Source organism: Bos mutus, chromosome 10 (assembly GCF_027580195.1).
Source record: "Bos mutus isolate GX-2022 chromosome 10, NWIPB_WYAK_1.1, whole genome shotgun sequence".
Classification (NCBI taxonomy): Eukaryota; Metazoa; Chordata; class Mammalia; order Artiodactyla; family Bovidae; genus Bos; species Bos mutus.
Window position 1 is genome coordinate 23,741,722 of NC_091626.1, and position 19,296 is coordinate 23,761,017.

The 19,296-nt window shown below is 43.2% G+C and overlaps 1 protein-coding gene across 3 annotated transcripts; it reads right to left on the bottom strand.

Moving 5' to 3' along the window:
* Window positions 1-1,484: 1,484 nt before the first annotated feature.
* Window positions 1,485-10,475, bottom strand: LOC102286649 (peroxisomal succinyl-coenzyme A thioesterase-like). 3 transcript variants are annotated; one of them, XR_011465601.1, is made up of 4 exons: window positions 9,844-10,475; window positions 7,886-8,088; window positions 5,252-6,966; window positions 1,485-2,687 (listed from the first exon to the last, which is right to left on the bottom strand). XR_011465601.1 is itself a non-coding variant. In XM_070377561.1 (3 exons), exons 1-3 carry the CDS (start codon window positions 10,322-10,324, stop codon window positions 6,376-6,378), a joined length of 1,275 nt encoding a protein of 424 aa, XP_070233662.1. In that variant the 5' UTR covers window positions 10,325-10,475; the 3' UTR covers window positions 1,485-6,375. The 3 variants fall into 3 exon arrangements, 2 of the variants coding, with proteins under 2 accessions (XP_070233662.1, XP_070233664.1); XM_070377561.1 differs by having other exon boundaries at window positions 1,485-6,966; XM_070377563.1 differs by having other exon boundaries at window positions 1,485-6,966; window positions 10,327-10,465.
* Between the last annotated feature and the right edge of the window lie 8,821 nt (window positions 10,476-19,296).

Genomic DNA, 19,296 nt, shown 5'->3' on the forward strand with positions numbered 1-19,296 from the left:
AAGAGTTGGGCATGACTGAGCGACTTTCACTTTTTCACTCACTGGCCATGTGTTTGTCATCTTTAGAGAAATGTCTATTGAGGTTTTCTGCCTGTTTACTTATTGGGTTGTTTGTTTGATGATATTAAGCCATACAAGCTGTTGGTACATTTTGGAGTCCAATCTTTGCCAGTCACATCATTTGCAAATATTTTCTCCCATTCAATGGGTTGTCTTTTTGTTTTGTTTATGGTTTCCTCTGCCGTGCAAAAGCTTTTGAGTTTAATTAGGTCTCATTTGTTTATTTTTGTTTTTATTTCCATTACTCTGGAAGACAGATTGAAAAGGTTAATGCTGTGATTTATGTCAGAGAGTGTTCTGCCTATGTTTTCCTCTAATAGTTTTGTAGGGTCTGGTCTCACATTTTTGAAATCCATATATCACACTGTGAGGAAGCTCAGCAGTCCATGCAGAAATTCACGTGCATGAGAATCACAACTGGCTTTAGGACTGAATGGCAGGTGGAAGCTGGAAGGGCTCTGGGGAGACCATTAGTGAAAGTCAAAGAGACTTATGAAGGCCTAAAGGAAAGCAAAATAAATTCACTGGAAGCCAGAGGAAACACTGACATCAGTAATAATGTGAAAAGGGGAAAATATACCTAATTAATTCAATCCTCTAGCTAAAATGATTTCCCGGCAGAGTACTGATAGTGCCATCTGGCTTCTTCTTGCTGCCTATTATAAAACATACAAGAAGAGAAGGTCAACTAAAGAATCAGCTGTTTCAACAAGGACCTACTGAGCAGTACAGAGAACCTACTCAATATTCTGTGATAACCTGTATGGGAAAGAATATGAAAAAGAATAGATGTGTGTATAACTGAACTGCTTTGCTGTACACCTGAAATAACACAACTGTACTCCAATATAAAATAATTTTTAAATGAACTTCTAAATAGAAAGCAACCAGGACTTGCCAAGTTTGACAGTAATACTGTTTCTCCTTTCCACCTTCTCCAGATGGTAAATTATTCTATAAGTAAGATAGAATCTCAGAGCAAAGTCAAGCCCAGAGTGAGTCTATGGAAGATCCTTTGTAAAGACCTCAAAGATTCAAGGTAGTGCTTCACAGAGTATTTCAGGATGACAAAAGTCCCTCTAAACATTTTAAGGTGTGCCTAATAAATCCTATTAAATAAGAGAATTTATGAGAATCTTAAGGATGTTTTCCTGCAGCATTCTCCCAGAAAGCCCCAGATAGAGACATTCTTATCTCAAACAGGTTTATAGTGGTGTATTACCTAATACAGTGAACTCCACTAATATTTTTAGAAAACCCACATAGTTTTTAAAATGGTTCTGGTGGAAGCACAGTAAGTTTAAAAGAGAAAGAGTGCAAAACAAAAAAAGACCTTTATTTATTTATTTATTTTTTAAAGTGCATCTCTATGTATTTTCACAGTGAACACACCAATATCATAAAACAAAAACAAAACTCCTGCCTTGTAGACCATCCACTACACTACTCTGACTTCTATTTCCATATATTACTTTTGCCTGTTTTTATTTTTTTTAACTAATTTAATTGGAGGCTAATTACAATATTATAGTGGTTTTTGCCATAGATTCGCATGAATCAGCCATGGTTATACATGTGTTCCCCATCCTGAACCCTCCTCCTACCTCCCTCCCCACCCTATCCCTCAGGGTCATCCAAGTGCACTGGCCCTGAGCACCCTGTCTCATGCATCAAGCCTGGACTGCTGATCTGTTTCACATATGGTAATATACATGTTTCAGTGCTATTCTCTCAAATCATTCACCCTCACCTTTTCCCCCTCAGAGTCCAAAAGTCTGTTCTTTACATTTGTGTCTAAAAACAGACCTTTCAATTCAGTTCAGTCGCTCAGTCCTATCCGACTCTTTGTGACCCCATGAACCGCAGCACGCCAGGCCTCCTTGTCCATCACCAACTCCCGGAGTCCACCCAAACCCATGTCCATTGTGTCGGTGATGCCATCCAACCATCTCATTTTCCGTCATCCCCTTCTCCTCCTGCCTCAATCTTTCCCAGCATCAGGGTCTTTTCAAATGAGTCAGCTCCCTGCATCAGGTGGCCAAAGTACTGCAGTTTCAGCTTCAACATCAGTCCCTCCAATGAACACCCAGGACTGATCTCCTTTAGAATGGACTGGTTGGATCTCCTTGCAGTCCAAGGGGCTCTCAAGAGTCTTCTCCAACACCACAGTTCAAAAGCATCAATTCTTCCGTGCTCAGCTTTCTTTATAGTCCAACTCTCCCAGAGACCTTTAGATGTTTCATATATTTTGCCCAGAAAACAGACCGTGGAGGCTTTTTTCCTAATTTAATTATTTTTATGGGAAACACAGGTTTCAACTCAGAGGATAGAACCAAGAGATACAGAGAACAACTCAGAGGGTAAACTGAGCAGCAATGAAAGAATTGGCAACACATTCTCAGTTGGATTTCAGAAGAGGTAGGTGGGGCCAGCAATTGTTGTGTGTCTCAGACGCCACGTTTTGAATGGGAATGTCTAAGAATTGGGGCTTCACAAGTGGCACTAGTGGTAAAGAAACTGCTTGCCAATGCAGAAGACCTAAGAGACAAGGGTTTGATCCCTGGTTCAGGAAGATCGCTGGAGAAGGGCATGGTAACCCACTCCAGTAGGCTTGCCTGAAGAATCCCCTGGATAGAGAAAATCGGTGACTACAGTCCATAGGAAGGCAGAGGAACCAGAGATCAAATTGCCAACATCCGCTGGATCATGGAAAAAGGAAGAGAGAGTTCCAGAAAAACATCTATTTCTGCTTTTTGACTATGCCATAGCCTTTGACTGTGTGGATCACAATAAGCTGTGGAAAATTCTGAAAGAGATGGGAATACCAGACCACCTGACCTGCCTATTGAGAAACCTATATGCAGGTCAGGAAGCAACAGTTAGAACTGAACATGAAACAACAGACTGGTTCCAAATAGGAAAAGGAGTACGTCAAGGCCGTATATTGTCACCCTGCTTATTTAACTTCTTTGCAGAGTACATCATGAGAAACGCTGGGCTGGAAGAAGCACAAGCTGGAATCAAGATTGCCAGGAAAAATATCAATAACCTCAGATATGCAGATGACAACACCATCCTTATGGCAGAAAGTGAAGAGGAGCTAAGAAGCCTCTTGATGAAAGTGAAAGAGGAGAGTGAAAAAGTTGGCTTAAAGCTCAACATTCAGAAAACTAAGATCATGGCATCTGGTCCCATCACTTCATGGCAAATAGATGGGGAAACAGTGGAAACAGTGTCAGACTTTATTTTTCTGGGCTCCAAAATCACTGCAGATGTTGATTGCAGCCATAAAATTAGAAGATGCTTACTCCTTGGAAGGAAAGTTATGACCAACCTAGATAGCATAGAAAAGCAGAGACATGACTTTGCCAACAAAGATCTGTCTAGTCAAGGCTATGGTTTTTCCTGTGGTCATGTATGGATGTGAGAGTTGGACTGTGAAGAAAGCTGAGTGCCAAAGAATTGATGCTTTTGAACTGTGGTGTTGGAGAAGACTCTTGAGAGTCCCTTGGACTGCAAGGAGATCCAACCAGTCCATTCTGAAGGAGATCATTCCTGGGTATCCTTTGGAAGGAATGATGCTAAAGCTGAAACTCCAGTACTTTGGCTACCTCATGCGAAGAGTTGACTCATTGGAAAAGACTGATTGGGGAGGGATTGGGGGCAGAGGAGAAGGGGACGACAGAGAATGAGATGGCTGGATGGCATCATTGACTCAATGGACATGAGTTTGGGTGAACTCCGGGAGTTGGTGATGGACAAGGAGGCCTGGTGTGCTGTGATTCATCGGGTCGCAAAGAGTCGGACACGACTGAGCGACTGAACTGAACTGAACAGTCCATAGGTCGCAAAGAGTTGGAAATGACTGAAGCAACTTAGCATACACACACGATAGCATCACAGCCACAAGTTTGTCAAGCTTCATAGGGTGGCTCAGCACTCTAAGAGCAAGTGTTCCCAGCAAACAAGGTGGATACTTCATGGCCTTTATGACCTACGTTCTGAAGTCACAAAGCATCAGTTCAGTACTAACTGAAGCAGTCAGAAATCCATAAGTATTGAGGGGAGCGGGCATAGATCTCCCGCCTCTTTGTGCCAGAAGTGGCAATGAATTTTGTTATAAATTCTATGCTATAAATTCTACCTGCACAGGGTAGTTTTTTTTTTTTTTTTTTTTTTTTTAAACCTGCACAGGGCTTCCCTGGTGGCTTAGTGGTAAAGAAACCGACTGCCAATGCAGGAGACATGGGTTCGATCCTTGGTCTGGGCAGATCACACATGCCTCAGAGTGGCTAAGCCTGTGTTCCACAGCTATTTAGCCTGTGCTCTAGAGCCTGGGAGCAGCAACTACTGAGCCCACATGCTGCAACTACTGAAGCCCATGTGCCCAAGAGCCCATGCTCTTCAATGAGAGAAGCCACCACAGTGAGAAGCCATGTAGCACAACTAGAGCATATAGAACCCCAGTTTGCTGCAACTAGAGAAAAGCCACAGCCATGGAGACCCAGCACAGCCAAGAATAATGATATATAAACAAACAAATTATTTAAAACCTGCTCAAACAATTTTTCTATCATGTGTTAAATACAGCTTTCTTTGTATTTAACTAGCTTGAGGTTTATAGGTGTCATGAACTGAATGTGTGCCCTCAAAACTCAGTGTTGCAATCTGAAACTCCAGTGTGATGGTATTGGAAGGTGGGCCTTTGCAAAGTTGTTAGGTTTAAATGGGGTCAGGAGAGTGAGGCCTCCATGATGGGATTAGTGTCCTTATGAAATGAGGAAGTGAAACTGGAGCTCCACCTTTCTCTCCCCGCCAGTTGAAGACACAGGGAGAAGGCAGCTGTCTCTCGGCCAGAAGAGGCCCCCACCAGGAACTGAATCTGCCAGAACCTTGATCTTGGACTTCCCAGCCTCCAGAACTATGAGAAATGTCTGTTGTTTAAGCCATTCCATCTATGGTATTTTGTTAGAGAAGGCTGAACCAAGATATAGTGCTTCTGGACTATGTGGTTGATGTCTTCAATTTTTGAAAATTCTCAACCATTGTCTCTTCAAATAAACCTACATAACACTTTGTAGCTTTGTTGTCAGGGAAAGTGATGATGCCTCTAGGAATGTCACAATATGAGTTTCCAAAGTTTGTTCTTAGAACCAGGAAGCAAGAAGGAAAATAGGTTATAGTCACTCACCTTTGGACTGATGACTTTGGAAGGATTGATGCTGAAGCTGAAGCTCCAATGCTCTGTCCACCTGATGCAAAGAGCTGACTTACTGGAAAAGACCCTGATGCTAGGAAAGACTGAAGGCAGGAGGAGAAGGGGATGACAGAGGATGAGATGGTTGGATGGCATCACTGACTCGATAGACATGAATCTGAGCATCCTTCAGGAGTTGGTGATGGACAGGGAAGCCTGGCGTGCTGCAGTCCATGGGGTCGCAAAGAGTCGGACACAACTGAGGAACTGAACTGAACTGAATGACTCACCTTTGGAACAGAGTTTGACTAAACTATTCTAGAGTCAGATATTCCCCTTATTTTTTTATTTTTATTATTTTTTGGTTGCACTGGGTCTTTGCTGCTGGGCATGGGCTTTCTATAGTTGGGGTGAGCGAGGGCTACTCTCTGTTTGCAGTATGTGGACTTCTCATTGCAGTAGCCTCTCCTGTTATGGATCAAGAGCTCTAGGTTTGCAGGCTTCAGTAGTTGTGGCACATGGACTAGCTGCCCCAGGCATGTGGGATCTTCCTGGACCAGGGATCAAAATGGTGTTCCTTCCATTGAAAGGTGGATTCTTAACCACTGACCACGAAGGAAGCCCCTGGTGCTCCTTCTTACCGTAACTCCCCCTCCCAGGGAATTCCTCTTTAATCTCCATGAGGAAAAAGTCAGGTCAGTCTGGCTTTCCTTCTATCAACACCTCTGTGTATACTTTAGCCAATGAAAATTCTACTGTTATCAGTAATTGAACCACTGGCAAACACTGAATGGCCATTCTCTCCCAGTGATGGAAAAAGTAACCCAGTAGTTCTGTGACTAAAAATGTTAAGTAAAAAAAAATCTAGATGGAAACACAAATCTTAAAAGTACAGATACTTTTTACTATTTTGTATTATATACCTCTATTGAATCTTCAACAATAGGCATGCATTACATTAGAAAAATTTATAATGAAATAAAAATCCACAAAGTTACCTAAAATATCTCATTAATACCAATGACATGAATTTAGTGTTGTTCAGGGGACAGATAACATTATTAAACACTAAAATCCAACCTTGAATCTCTCTCTCCTATCAGTAACAGAGCACTACATTACAATTTGGGGGAAGGTCCAAGGTGTTTGGTGAAGAAGGTTAGAATTTCCTTCCACGCATCTACCTGGGCCTTAGAATGAGCCCTGGGCTCCCCACCCCACATCACGGGTTTGTCCAATAATTTGTGCAAAGAAGCTGGGCACATGGGAAAATAAGGAGGCTCAATGTAGTGCCCAGTCCCAGGATAAGAGATGATCTGGGGTTTTTCCTTTCCATGGGCCTGTAACCGTTCAGAGGCTATCTGGGCATAAAGCTCACTCCTCCAGTTATGGTCATCCTGACCAACAATGAAGAGGATGGGCCCCTGGGCCTTCTCTATTGGAATCATGCAGGGGTTCTCACATCCCCCTATAATATCATTCCTTACATCCACAATGTCTAGGAGGCCTGAGAAAGCTACCTTCACTCGCCTCAGGTCATGGCCCAGTGGTGGAATGTTGCTGTCCTTGTAGTGTATGACTCTGTGTCCACTGAACCCAGATCCATTGATGGAAACTGTGGCTGAGATGTTCTTCAAAAATGAGGCCATGGAGAGACAAATATCAGCCCCTAAAGAAATGCCCAGAAGCCCAATGCGTGTGCCCTTTATCTGGAAGAAAAGAAGAGACAAGAGTCAAGAACTTACCCAAGGGAAAAACGTTTTTCTAAATGCAACTAGAGATGCTGCTAGCTTTAATTTGTAAACTGGCCACAAGACACTCAACCTCAGTTTACAGAGGAGTTTCTTCCCATATAAAGACTATCTTGCTGGACACATGGCAAACAAATTCAATGGTAAATTTGGGATGATGGCTTAGTTGCTAAGAACTGTAGCCTGCCAGGCTCCTCTGTCCATGAGACTCTCCAGGCAAGAATACTGGAGAGGGTGGCCACTTCCAGGGAATTTCCCCCACTCAGGGGTCAAACCTGCATTCCAGACAGATTCTTTACTTGACTGAGCCATGAGGATGGTTTGCAAACTTCCAGAGAGTCAGACACTAGAGAATGCTGAGTCATGGAGCCTGGCAAGTTCAGAGTCTTATGTTCTTCGGTATCTAAGTCTGTTACAAGAAGTGAATCATTATCAGACCACTTCTAAATATATACTAAAAAATGGTTAACTTAACAGAAGCAAAGTACGACTGCAGAGTCCAATTAAGGAGTTCCTATCTTCTGAAATGGGTGGACAAGTTTCAATCATCTGAGAACATACCCTCCTATCAGAAAAATATTAAAAAGCATTCAAAGTGAAAAAATTAGAAACTCCACTTTCTCTCAAAAGAAATTTTCATATCACTACCTAATATGTTGAAATAAAACTTCACATGAATTTTACAATGAATTCTGCACTATTAACCCATCTGACAAAGAAAGGGAATGGTACTTTAGGCACTAAAACCAAGGAAGTCTCTGAAAGAAATCTCTGTGAAAGAAGCGCAGAGCAGCACCAGTGCACTCAGCAGGTGAGTGCAAAGGGACAGCTCTCTGGGGGTGGTCCTGAAGAGAATGATGAAGGACATCAGGAGAACCTGGCTGTGTTGAAGCATGTAGCACAGGGCTTCTTCAAAATACTCCAGGTGTATCATGTCAAATTTCTTGGGAAGATCATCAAAGTCATAATAAGCTAGAGCCAATGTGGCAAAGCCGTGGCCAGCCAAAAGACTGGCCCGATATTCCAATAGGCCTCCTCCAATACCGAAGATGTCAATGATCCCTGGGAAAGGTCCAGATCCTAGAGACAGTAATATTACAAAGGGAAAATATTATATAATTTAATGAATTTGCTTTCCATGCTAAACATCACTAATTATTAGAGAAATGCACATCAAAACTACAATGAGATACTCACCTCACACGAGTCAGAATGACCATCATTAGAAAGTCTACAGATAAGTGCTGGAGACGGTGTGGACAAAAGGGAACCCTCCTACACTGTTGGTGGGAATATAAGTTGGTGTAGCCACTATGGAAAATAGTATGCTGCTGCTGCTGCTGCTGCTGCTAAGTCGCTTCAGTCGTGTCTGACTCTGTGCGACCCCAGAGATGGCAGCCCACCAGGCTCCCCCGTCCCTGGGATTCTTCAGGCAAGAACACTGGAGTGGGTTGCCATTTCCTTCTCCAATGCATGACAATGAAAAGTGAAAGTGAAGTCTCTCAGTCATGTCTGACTCCTAGCGACCCCATGGACTGCAGCCTACCAGGCTCCTCCGTCCATGGGATTTTCCAGGCAAGAGTACTGGAGTGGGGTGCCATCGCCTTCTCCGATGGAAAATAGTATGGAGGTTCTCAAAAAACTAAAAATAGAGTTGCCATATGATCCAACAAGGAGAAGGCAATGGCAGCCCACTCCAGTACTCTTGCCTGGCCACCACAAGTCTGTTCTCTGCATCTGTGAGTCTGTTTCTGTTTTGTTGATAAGTTCATTTGTGTCGTATTTTAGATTCTACATATAAGTGTATCATAAGAGGGAGGGTGTGTTGCAAAGCAAAGAAGTGGGAGTTTGGGGTTAGCAAACTAGTATATAGAAAATGTATAAATAACAAGGTCTTACCATAGAGCACAGGGAACTATATTCAATACCCTGTGAAAAACTATAATGGAAAAGTATATATATATATATGTATAACTGAATCACTTTGCAGTACAGCAGAAATGAATACATTGTAAATCAGCTACACTTCAATTTTTTAAAAAGAGCCTGCTTTGCTTTTAGAGATCTTTCTAAACTATTAGTTCCCGTGAATCAAAGAAAAGATAACAGTTCCCTGAGTCATTATTGAATACAAGTTCCTTTTAGGGAAGGGAGTCCAAGGAAAATATATACGGTAACTTATCGATGCGTTTACCCCCCATATTATTATACAACAAATTATCTCAAAGGTTCTAAGAATCTGTAGTTGTAGGCAAGAATAACCAAGTTAATAATCTTGCAAGAAAACTTTCGTATTGTGTTGCATCAACACGACTCTGTGTGTATGTGTACTTATATTTCAAATGTCACTTGACCAGAGGAAAGAAAAAGAGATACCCAGTGAGGCTTTAGGTAGGGAAGGCAGTGAAGTCTGAAAAGTGATCTGTGGTAGAGAGGAGCATGAAAAAGTAGGTAAGGGGCCCAGTGTACGCAGGACACTAGAGAAGAGTGTCCTGGCAATAGGTTCCATCATATTGTGTAAGATCTAGAGCTGTAGATTAATTATTAATGGCAAAATGAACCTACGGACCCCATCCAGTCCTTTTTTTTTTTTTTTTTAATCTTCATAACAGTATCCACCTCTTTGGGATACAGAGGTTAAATGAGATAATGCAAGCAAACCGCGTAACAGAGTGCAGAACAAACCAAAAGCCTCCATTGTGGCTGTGAGGTCACTGATTTAGTCAACATTCTCTTCTCTGACCCTGATCCCAAGCCACCCTTCCCGGGAAGCGGTATCACAAACCGAGACGGCCTAGAGAACACGATCGCCAGGCCCCAGCACCCCAGGCCCACCTGGCGGCAGGAAGAGCGTGGCGCGCACCCGGCCCGCGCGCACCGGCTCGCGCCGCACCCCCGGCGCCAGGAAGTCGCGCTCGTGCACCGCCCGGCCCAGAAGCCGCTGGGCCTTGGACTCGTGACCGTCGAGCACCTCCAGCTCCACGACGAAGGGCGTCTGCACATCCCTCTTCAGAAATCGCCAAAAAGGCTTCTCGGGCTCCAGAGCCCAAAAGAGCCCCATGGGCTCGAGCCCCGCGAAGCTGCCGCCCAGCGCGGGCGCGCGCTCCAGGTCCAGTAGGCCGGTGGCGTCGGCGCAGTAGCGCGCGTGGGCCCTGAAGAGCGCGCCCTTCTCGTCGCGCAGGGACGCGCGCAGCGTGACCGGCTGCCCCGGGGCCAGGCCGCGCACAGCGATGCGCACGGGCTCGTCCCAGCGGCAGCGGCCCGCGGGCTCCAGCGTCACTGTCACTGTCATTCCAGACGCACAGTCGCAGCCCATACCCTGAATGTGAAAGCTTAGGTCGCTTCCGGTGTCCCTTCCCAGGCCGGGTGTGCGCTCCCAGTGGACCGACGAGGTCAGGCGTCGCCTTGGCGCCGGGGAGCGGTCAAAGGCTGAGGCGCCTCTGGAGGCGTCCTGGCGCTTCCGGTCCGTGTACCTCCTCTAGCCGGCAACTTGCCTGACTAAAAGTCGTTTTCCTGGCGGGACGCGCAGGGATGTCCTGGTGTCCTGTGGGGTGCCAAACCCGCCCGCGGAAGCCTCTTTTCAGCCTCAAACCTTCCGCACTCGTGGGGGTAATTGATTCATGGTGAAACCAGAGCTGAGTGACTTTAGACAGAATTCCAAGACTTGTAGCCCCTCCATAGAAAAGGACAACTTAAAACTTTCAATGAATTATAACGTACAAACCAAAAACGTGCATAAATCTTAAGCGTACAGTTCAATGAATTCCCAAAACCCGGACGTACTTAGTTGGGTATCCAAGCACAGGGATTCAGAAACATCACTACCAGCACTCCAGAAGCCACCCTCCTTTCTACTCCAGTCGCTTTCCCGTCCCCAAGGTACTCGAGTCCAATAAAACGGGTTGGTTTTTCCCAACTCTATTTTATGGTGATGAATCCTTCAGTCTGCCTTCTTCAGCGTCTGATTTTATTCTCACATTATGTATTTGAGATTCATCAATACTGTTGGGAGCAGTTGTAGATTTTCCATGATCACTGCCAAATAGTATTGCATTTTGTAATCATAAAAGTATTTGTCAAATTTTACTGACTATAGGCATTTGATAATTCCCAACTTGGGATTCTTAGATATAGTGCTTCATTTTGGTGAAGTAAATACCAAAGATTGAAATTGCTGTATCATAGAGATTGAGAACATTCAGTCTTCGTAGACACTAAACATCAACGTTTTGAATGTGACCCTGGCAGCAATACAGATATGATGTCCAAGGATGTATTTTATATTTACTACAATTTATATATAGTATAGTAATGACTGTGTGCTCTGTGTGTGTGCTCAGTTGCTTCAGTCATGTCTGATTCCTTGCAACTGTACAGACTGTCCTTGGGATTCTCCAGGCAAGAATCTTGGAGTAGGTTGCCCTTTCCTTCTCCAGGGTACTCCATTGCTAAGGAGTAATGGCTACTCTTGTTAAATTGATCGATCTTGTTAAATTGTGTGTTTTACATTCACAATTTAACAAGTCCGTAAAACACTGGGAGTATTTTTCACATATTCGAGAGGAGGAACCTGAGGCTTGGAGAATGTTAAGCTACTGAGTATTAAGTCTAACTGTCAGAGCCTTGACAGACCCCAAATGTGGAACTCAACAGTAAGCAGCAGCATTGGGGTGAAATATATTAGAATTCTAGCCCTGACTTCATCACTGACTAGTTCTATAATCTCAAGTAAGTTTATATCTTTTGGGGTTTAAGAGTTCTTGTGTTTAACATGATGAAATTCTCCTATATGGGGATCAAAGATGACAGTGTATGTGAAAGGCTTTGAAGAATACTAGGAAGCAAAATATCATGTTTAATTTCATAGTACCCAGAGATTGAGCACATCTGTGTTTTGTTTCTCATGATCAGTCACTCAGTCATGTCGGACTCTTTGTGACCCCATGAACTGTAGCCTGCCAGGCTCCTCTGTCCTTCGAATTTTCCAGGCAAGAATACTGGAGTGGGTTGCCATTTCCTTCTCCAACTGTTTCTCACGGTCTCCGGATAATTGTCATAGGTTTGCACAGTGCTTCTAAATTGCTCTGTAAGGAAAAATCAATTTTTTATGAAGGACAAAAATATGTACTTTGAAAAACAGATGTAAGCAATGTTGAAAAGATTACAATGTGAAACGATAGTCTACTGTCCCTCCAGCTGCCACTTTCCCCCAAATCTGAGTGCTTCCAACTAGGTTTTATTTCCAGATGTTGAAGAATGTATGTAAGTGGGCATGTGAACCTATTCATTTTTAAAATATTTATTTTCGGCTGTGCTGAGTCTTTACTGCTGCTTGCTGGCTTCCTCTAGTTGTGGCAAGCGGCGGCTACTCTCTCGTTGCAGTGTGCAGGCTTCTCCTTGTGGTGGCTTCTCTTATTGTGGAACCTGGGCTGTAGATGCACGTGCTTGAGCAGTTGTTGTGCACAGGCTTAGATCCCCACCAAGTATCAAAGCTGTGTCCCCAGCACTGGAAAGTGAGTTCTTAAGCACCGGACCACCAGGGAAGTCCCTTGCCTCCTCTTCTGGATTTAGTAAGTTTTTCCTTTTTTTCTTGTGTTCTCTTCATTTGTGAATTACATATTATTTATTTTAGTAGTTACTCTTGAATTTTTGAAAAGAATCGTTACTCTTGAAATGTTAACAGTGTGGACAATTTCTTTACCTTTCTCTCAATATGAAAGACACCTTAGAATACAGTTTTACCTCACTATCCGATTTGTTTTAGGACCCCAGACAATACCAAAATCTACAGATACTTAAGTCCCCTATATAAAATGGAGCAGTGTTTGCATCAGATCAGATCAGATCAGTCGCTCAGTCGTGTCCGACTCTTTGCGACCCCATGAATCGCAGCACGCCAGGCCTCCTGTCCATCACCAACTCCCGGAGTTCACTGAGACTCACGTCCATCAAGTCAGTGATGCCATCCAGCCATCTCATCCTCTGTCGTCCCCTTCTCCTCCTGCCCCCAATCCCTCCCAGCTATCTCTAGATTACTTATAATACCTAGTATTATGTGAAAGAAAGTGTTAGTTGCTCAGTCGTGTCCGACTCTTTGCGACCCCATGTGGAGAACTATTGACCTTGAACACTTCAGGGGCCGGGGCACTGACTCTGCATGCAGTTAAAGTCCAAGTATAACTATAGTTATCCCTTTGTACCTGTGTTCCCTTCCATGTATTCAAGCAACAGCAGCTGGTGAAGTACTGTAGTACATGTTTTTTTTTTTTTTTTAAGTTCAAAAAAAGCAAAAAAAGAAAGAAAAAAGTTCACATGTAGGCAGACCTGTGCAGTTCACACTGTGTTGCTCAAGGGTCAGATGTGTTTTCCATATTATTTCATCATAACCTCTTAATAGTTTTTAATTTCTATGACTCCTTTTTAATCTAAGTTGTTTGGAAACAACTTTTGTATAAATTGAAAATTTTCACTTTTTCCCCAGATAGGCCTTCTTGGTGGTGCTAGTGGTTAACAACCTACCTGCCAATGCAGGAGACATAAGATGCAGGTTCGATCTCTGGGGTCAGGAAGATCCTCAATAGGAGGGCATGGCAACCCACCCAAGTATTCATGCCTGGAGAATCCCATGAACAGAGGAGCCAAGCAGGTTACGGTCCATAGTGTCACAGACTCAGACATGACTGAAGCAATTTAGCATGCAATTTCTGCACAGTAATAAGTATCAGTTCAGTTCAGTTCAGTCGCTCAGTCGTGTCCGACTCTTTGCGACCCCATGAATTGCAGCACACCAGGCCTCTCTGTCCATCACCATCTCCCAGAGTTCACTCAAACTCACGTCCATTGAGTCAGTGATGCCACCCAGCCATCTCATCCTCTGTCGTCCCTTTCTCCTCCTGCCCCCAATCCCTCCCAGCATCAGAGTCTTTTCCAATGAGTCAACTCTTTGCATGAGGTGGCCAAAGTACTGGAGTTTCAGCTTTAGCATCATTCCTTCCAAAGAACACCCAGGGCTGATCTCCTTTAGAATGGACTGGTTGGATCTCCTTGCAGTCCAATAAGGGTGGGAAAAAACTTAAAATGCAAATCAGCAGTCCTGTTTTTCACCACTGCCCTATAAAAAAGTCCCATGTTCTTCAAGCAGCCTCTTTTAACTATCTCTATTTTCACTTGTTTTTATGGTTACCTTCATTGTATTAAATATTATGCATGTTTCTCTATTTCATAATTTTTGCATTTTATAGTTATTTACTAACTCATGAACATTCAACCTACTCTTTCTTCTTCCTCCAGGTGTTTGATAGATGTAGTATTATTTTTTGTTATTCTGTTGGTTAATTTTGTAATTTTAAATACCATATTTGTGTTTATTTCTTGCCCCATCAAATTTCAACTAAATCTATGACTTTGAAAGATAGAGATATTATCAACCCTATGTTTTCCAATGTGTTTAAATTCCACTTTTACTCTCTCTGGTAAACCTCTTATTAATTTCCATTTTTCTACAACTGTATTTAAAAAATATAGTCTGAATCATTTCTACTGTGAATGAAAAATATTGCCTGCCATATCAGTAAACAAAGGATGTTCCAGGCATCAGGCCAGTACAGCCACCCCTAAAAGTGACACTGAGGGAACTCAGAATGGAGACAGACAGGCTTCCCCTGAGGTGCATCCTGGGGAGACAGACTGGGAAAAAAACAGGATACTGGCCCTACATTGCTTACATCTCTTTTATACTTTAATAAAACTAAGATATATATCAAAGGAATTATTTCAATACGCCCAGACTCATGTATCTTCCTAAACATAAAATAGAACTTAATTTATTAACTTGAGACACCTAGTTTTCTTTAACAGTAATCTTTTGATGTTCCCAACTGCCCAGTCACTGTTGCAAAAACCCTACATAACCTGAAAGAAAGAAAGTGAAAATGTTAGTTGATCAGTCGTGTCCAGCTCTTTGTGACCCCCATGGACTGTAGCCCACCAGGCTCTGCTGTCCATGGAATTCTCCAGACAAGAATACTAGAATGGGTTGCCATTCCGTTCTCCAGGGGATCTTCCCAACCCAGGAATTAAACCCACATCTCCTTCATTGCAGGCAGATTCTTTACCAACTGAGCCACTAGGGAAACCCTATATAACCTGGCTCCTCCCTTACCTCTTTGGAACAGTCTCAGAGTTGAGAGGCTGTGTCCCAGGCTGAAGTCCTCAGTTTTGTCCACCAAATAAAACATAATTCTCAACTTTCAGGTTTGGATTTTTCAGTCAACACTACTCTTGGTACTTTATTACTTCTTAATGTTCTGAACATTGTCAACTTTTGTAAATATTTAAGAGTACTTGAAAAGGAGATGGAAACAGTGGAAACAGTGTCAGATTTTATTTTGGGGGGCTCCAAAATCACTGCAGATGGTGACTGCAGCCATGAAATTAAAAGACACTTACTCCTTGGAAGGAAAGTTATGACCAACCTAGACAGCATATTAAAAAGCAGAGACATTACTTTGCCAGCAAAGGTCCATCTAGTCAAGGCTATGGTTTTTCCAGTAGTCATGTATGGATGTGAGAGTTGGACTATAAAGAAAGCTGAGTGCTGAAGAATTAATGCTTTTAAACAGTGGTGTTGGAGAAGAGTCTTGAGAGTCCCTTGGACTGCAAGGAGATCCAACCAGTCCATCCTAAAGGAGATCAGTCCTGGGTGTTCATTGGAAGGACAAATGCTGAAGCTGAAATTCTAATACTTTGGCCACCTGATATGAAGAGCTGACTCATTTGAAAAAACCCTGATGCTGGGAAAGATTGAGGGCAGGAGGAGAAGGGGACAACAGAGGATGAGATAGTTGGATGGCATCACTGACTCAATGGACATGAGTTTGAGTAAACTCTGGGAGTTGGCAATGGACAGGGAGGCCTGGCGTGCTGCAGTCCATGGGATCACAAAGAGTCAGACATGACTGAGTGACTGAACTGAACTGAAAAGAAGATGTACTATCTGTCTATTGGAAACAAAGCTTCCTACTCTGCCGGGGACCAGCCCCGGCTGATCCAGGGTATTCGAAGGAGAGACGGCATAGGCGAGAATCAGGATACAATAGCTTCAATTAGATATTAATTAAAGATATAAAGAGTAATAGAATAAGGATAGCTCAGTAGGAAAATTCAGTGGAGAAAAGAGGCTGAGTAGCTTGGTTTACGCGGGAGACCAATAAAACTTCAAGACAAGAAGTTTGCACCACTTACGTAGGCGCAAGGCGTCCTTCCGTTCTCCCGAAGGAGAGGAGACACTGAGGCCTCCCCGGTCGGATCTTAGAAGCCCAGGCATAATTAGTAAGCATGGTGGGTTCCGCGCTCCAGATGGAGACTCAACCAGAGTGAGAGAGAGAGCGACATGGGGAGACCAGTATTTCGAGAAACTGATCCCAATTCTTTATTATCCAGAGTCTGTTTTTATACACTGAGATGTTATACAAAAGTCACGTGGGGACAGCAGTCCTGACTTTTATCAAAGTCAGGTGCTTCATACAAATGTATACAGAGGTCTTAGGGGTGTTACATCATCTTCTGGCCAGGGGGGCCTGCTGACAATTTACGACCCTCTCCTTGTGACAGCGGTCAGTCAATCAGGACACTTATTTCTCCAGGGCTGATTATTCTCAAAACAGACGCCACCCAAGTAAAGTTACATTCCTACAGGGTGAGGGTGTAGTGGGTTTTAGTTAAGGAAAGAATTTACTTAGCCTAAGGTCTAACGTGATTAATATCAAAGGTTAATACTTATTTCTTCTATATATTCATTAATGTGTGTAAGGGCAGGGGATGTGGAGACTTAGCAACAAACATTGGCTCAACAAATGAAAAACCCTTCACCAACACAATTTCTAATTAGCCCACTATACTTATACTTATAGTTTTCTAACTTCTCTAAAGAACCTATTTTTAGAGGGTTTAAAGCATCTCGTGCCTCTCACGGTTGGGAGGCTGTGAGCAATCACATGTGGCCCGACGAGCCTGTCAGGCAGGCTAGAGAACCTTCAGAGGAGTTTGTAGGTTAAAACACTGTTGTCACACCCAAGAGTTTTTATTGACTGGAGCTCTAGGTTAACTCCTTCTCCGAAAGAGGTGGTGGGGGACAGCCCCCCGTAAAGTCAGAGGTGTAGGTAAGAGCACAAAGTAGTAAAGTAGGCAGGCTCTGGTTATGGGGGTAGACGCTCGGGTATTTCCAGGGGGACTCCTGAGGCTCGATCCCGCCTTTGCGTATGTCGAGCCTCCTTCCTCATGACCTTTGCCATGGGCGGAGTACCTCACACTGGCCCCCAACACTACTCTCTTTCTCTCTCTGACTCTATCTAATCAAGTTAATTATATAGTTCATATCTTCTATATCTTCACTTATTGTTTATCTTACTTCTGTCAGTTTCTGAGTAGTTTAAATACATACATCATTGTAGGAAATCTCTAAGTTATTTCTTCAGTTCAGTTCAGTCACTCAGTCATGTCTGATTCTTTGTAACCCCATGGACTGCAGCACTCCAGGCCTCCCTGTCCATCACCAATTCCCGTAGCTTGCCCAAACTCATGTCCATTGAGTCAGTGATGCCATCCAACCATCTCATTCTCTGTTGTCCCCTTCTCCTCCTTAGAGGGTAACAGGCAGGAAGGCCAGGGGTCTCTAAATGGAGGAGATAGGCTGCAAGTGTCAGAATTTTTTCTCTCTCTTAAGCAGCAGGAGGAAACAAACTAGTGTTATATTTTTCCCCCTCTCTATACAAATTTAAAAAGAGGTTTCTCTTAAAATTCTGTGTTGCCATAATGACACCTGGTTCCACCTGAACTTTTCTCAAACCTTGAGCTAACCAATGCATTTTTCTTATGGAAATGTTTGTCTTGAGCTATGTTAATGTACTCTGCATTTACTCTAGACTCTATCTTCAAGTTGGTTCCACCTAAAGGCTCAGATTTACGCTCAGAACCGACTTGACAAACCAGTATGTTATACTCATACATTGCTCTCCCAGTCTGTGTTAATGAAACTATATATTTGTATGGTAATCTGCCTTTCTTCAAGATTCATGTCAATCATTTTATGGCCCGGGATGACTCACCTGGTGCCATTCTCTGAGTTTTGATTTCTTTAATTAGCAGACTGCTAGTAGCTATATAACATCCAGCTAAAGACTAGCAAGAGGGTACTCTTTCTGCCCTGTTCTGATGTCCACGTCAGAAGCTTTCTCTATCTCTTTTATACTTTAATAAAACTTTATTACACAAAAGCTCTGAGAGATCAAGCCTCATCTCTGGTCCCAGATTGAATTCTTCTCTGGAGGCCAAGAATCCCGGCATCTTTTGTGGTTCAGCAACAACCTTTCATTCCCGCCTTCAATCTTTCCCAGCATCAGGGTCTTTTCAAATGAGTCAGCTCTTTGCATGAAGTGGCCAAAGTATTGGAGTTTCAGCTTCAGCATCAGTCATTCCAATGAATATTCAGGACTAATTTCCTTTAGGATGGACTGATTGGATCTCCTTGCAGTCCATGGGACTCTCAAGAGTCTTCTCCAGGAGCACAGTTCAAAAGCATCAATTCTTCAGTGCTCAGCTTTCTCTTTGGTCCAACACTCACATCCATACATGACTACTGGAAAAACCATGGCTTTGACTAGAGGGACCTTTGTTGTCAAAGTAATGTCTCTGATTTTTAATATGCTGTCTAGGTTTGTCATAGCTTTTCTTCCAAAGAGCAAGCATCTTTTATTTCATGGCTGCAGTCACCATCTGCAGTGATTTTGGAGCCTAAAATAAAGTCTCTCACTGTTTCCATTGTTCCCCACTATTTGCCATGAAGTTATGGGACCAGATGCCGTGATCTTAGTTTTCTGAATGTTGAGTTTTAAGCCAACTTTTTCACTCTCCTCTTTCACTTTCATCAAGAAACTCTTCAGTTCCTCTTCACTTTCTGCCATAAGGGTGGTGTCATCTGCATATCTGAGGTTATTGATATTTCTCCCAGCAATCTTGATTCCAGGTTGTGCTTCATCCAGCCCAGCATTTCACATGATGTACTCTGCATAGAAGTTAAATAAGCAGGGTAACAGTATACAGCTTTGATGTACTCCTTTCCCAATTTGGAACCAGTCTGTTGTTCCATGTCTGGTTGTTGCTTCTTGACCTGCACACAGGTTTCTCAGGAGGCAGGTAAGGTGGTCTGGTATTCCTATCTCTTTAAGAATTTTCCACAGTTTGTTGTGATCCACACAGTCAAAGGCTTTAGCACATTCAATAAAGCAGATG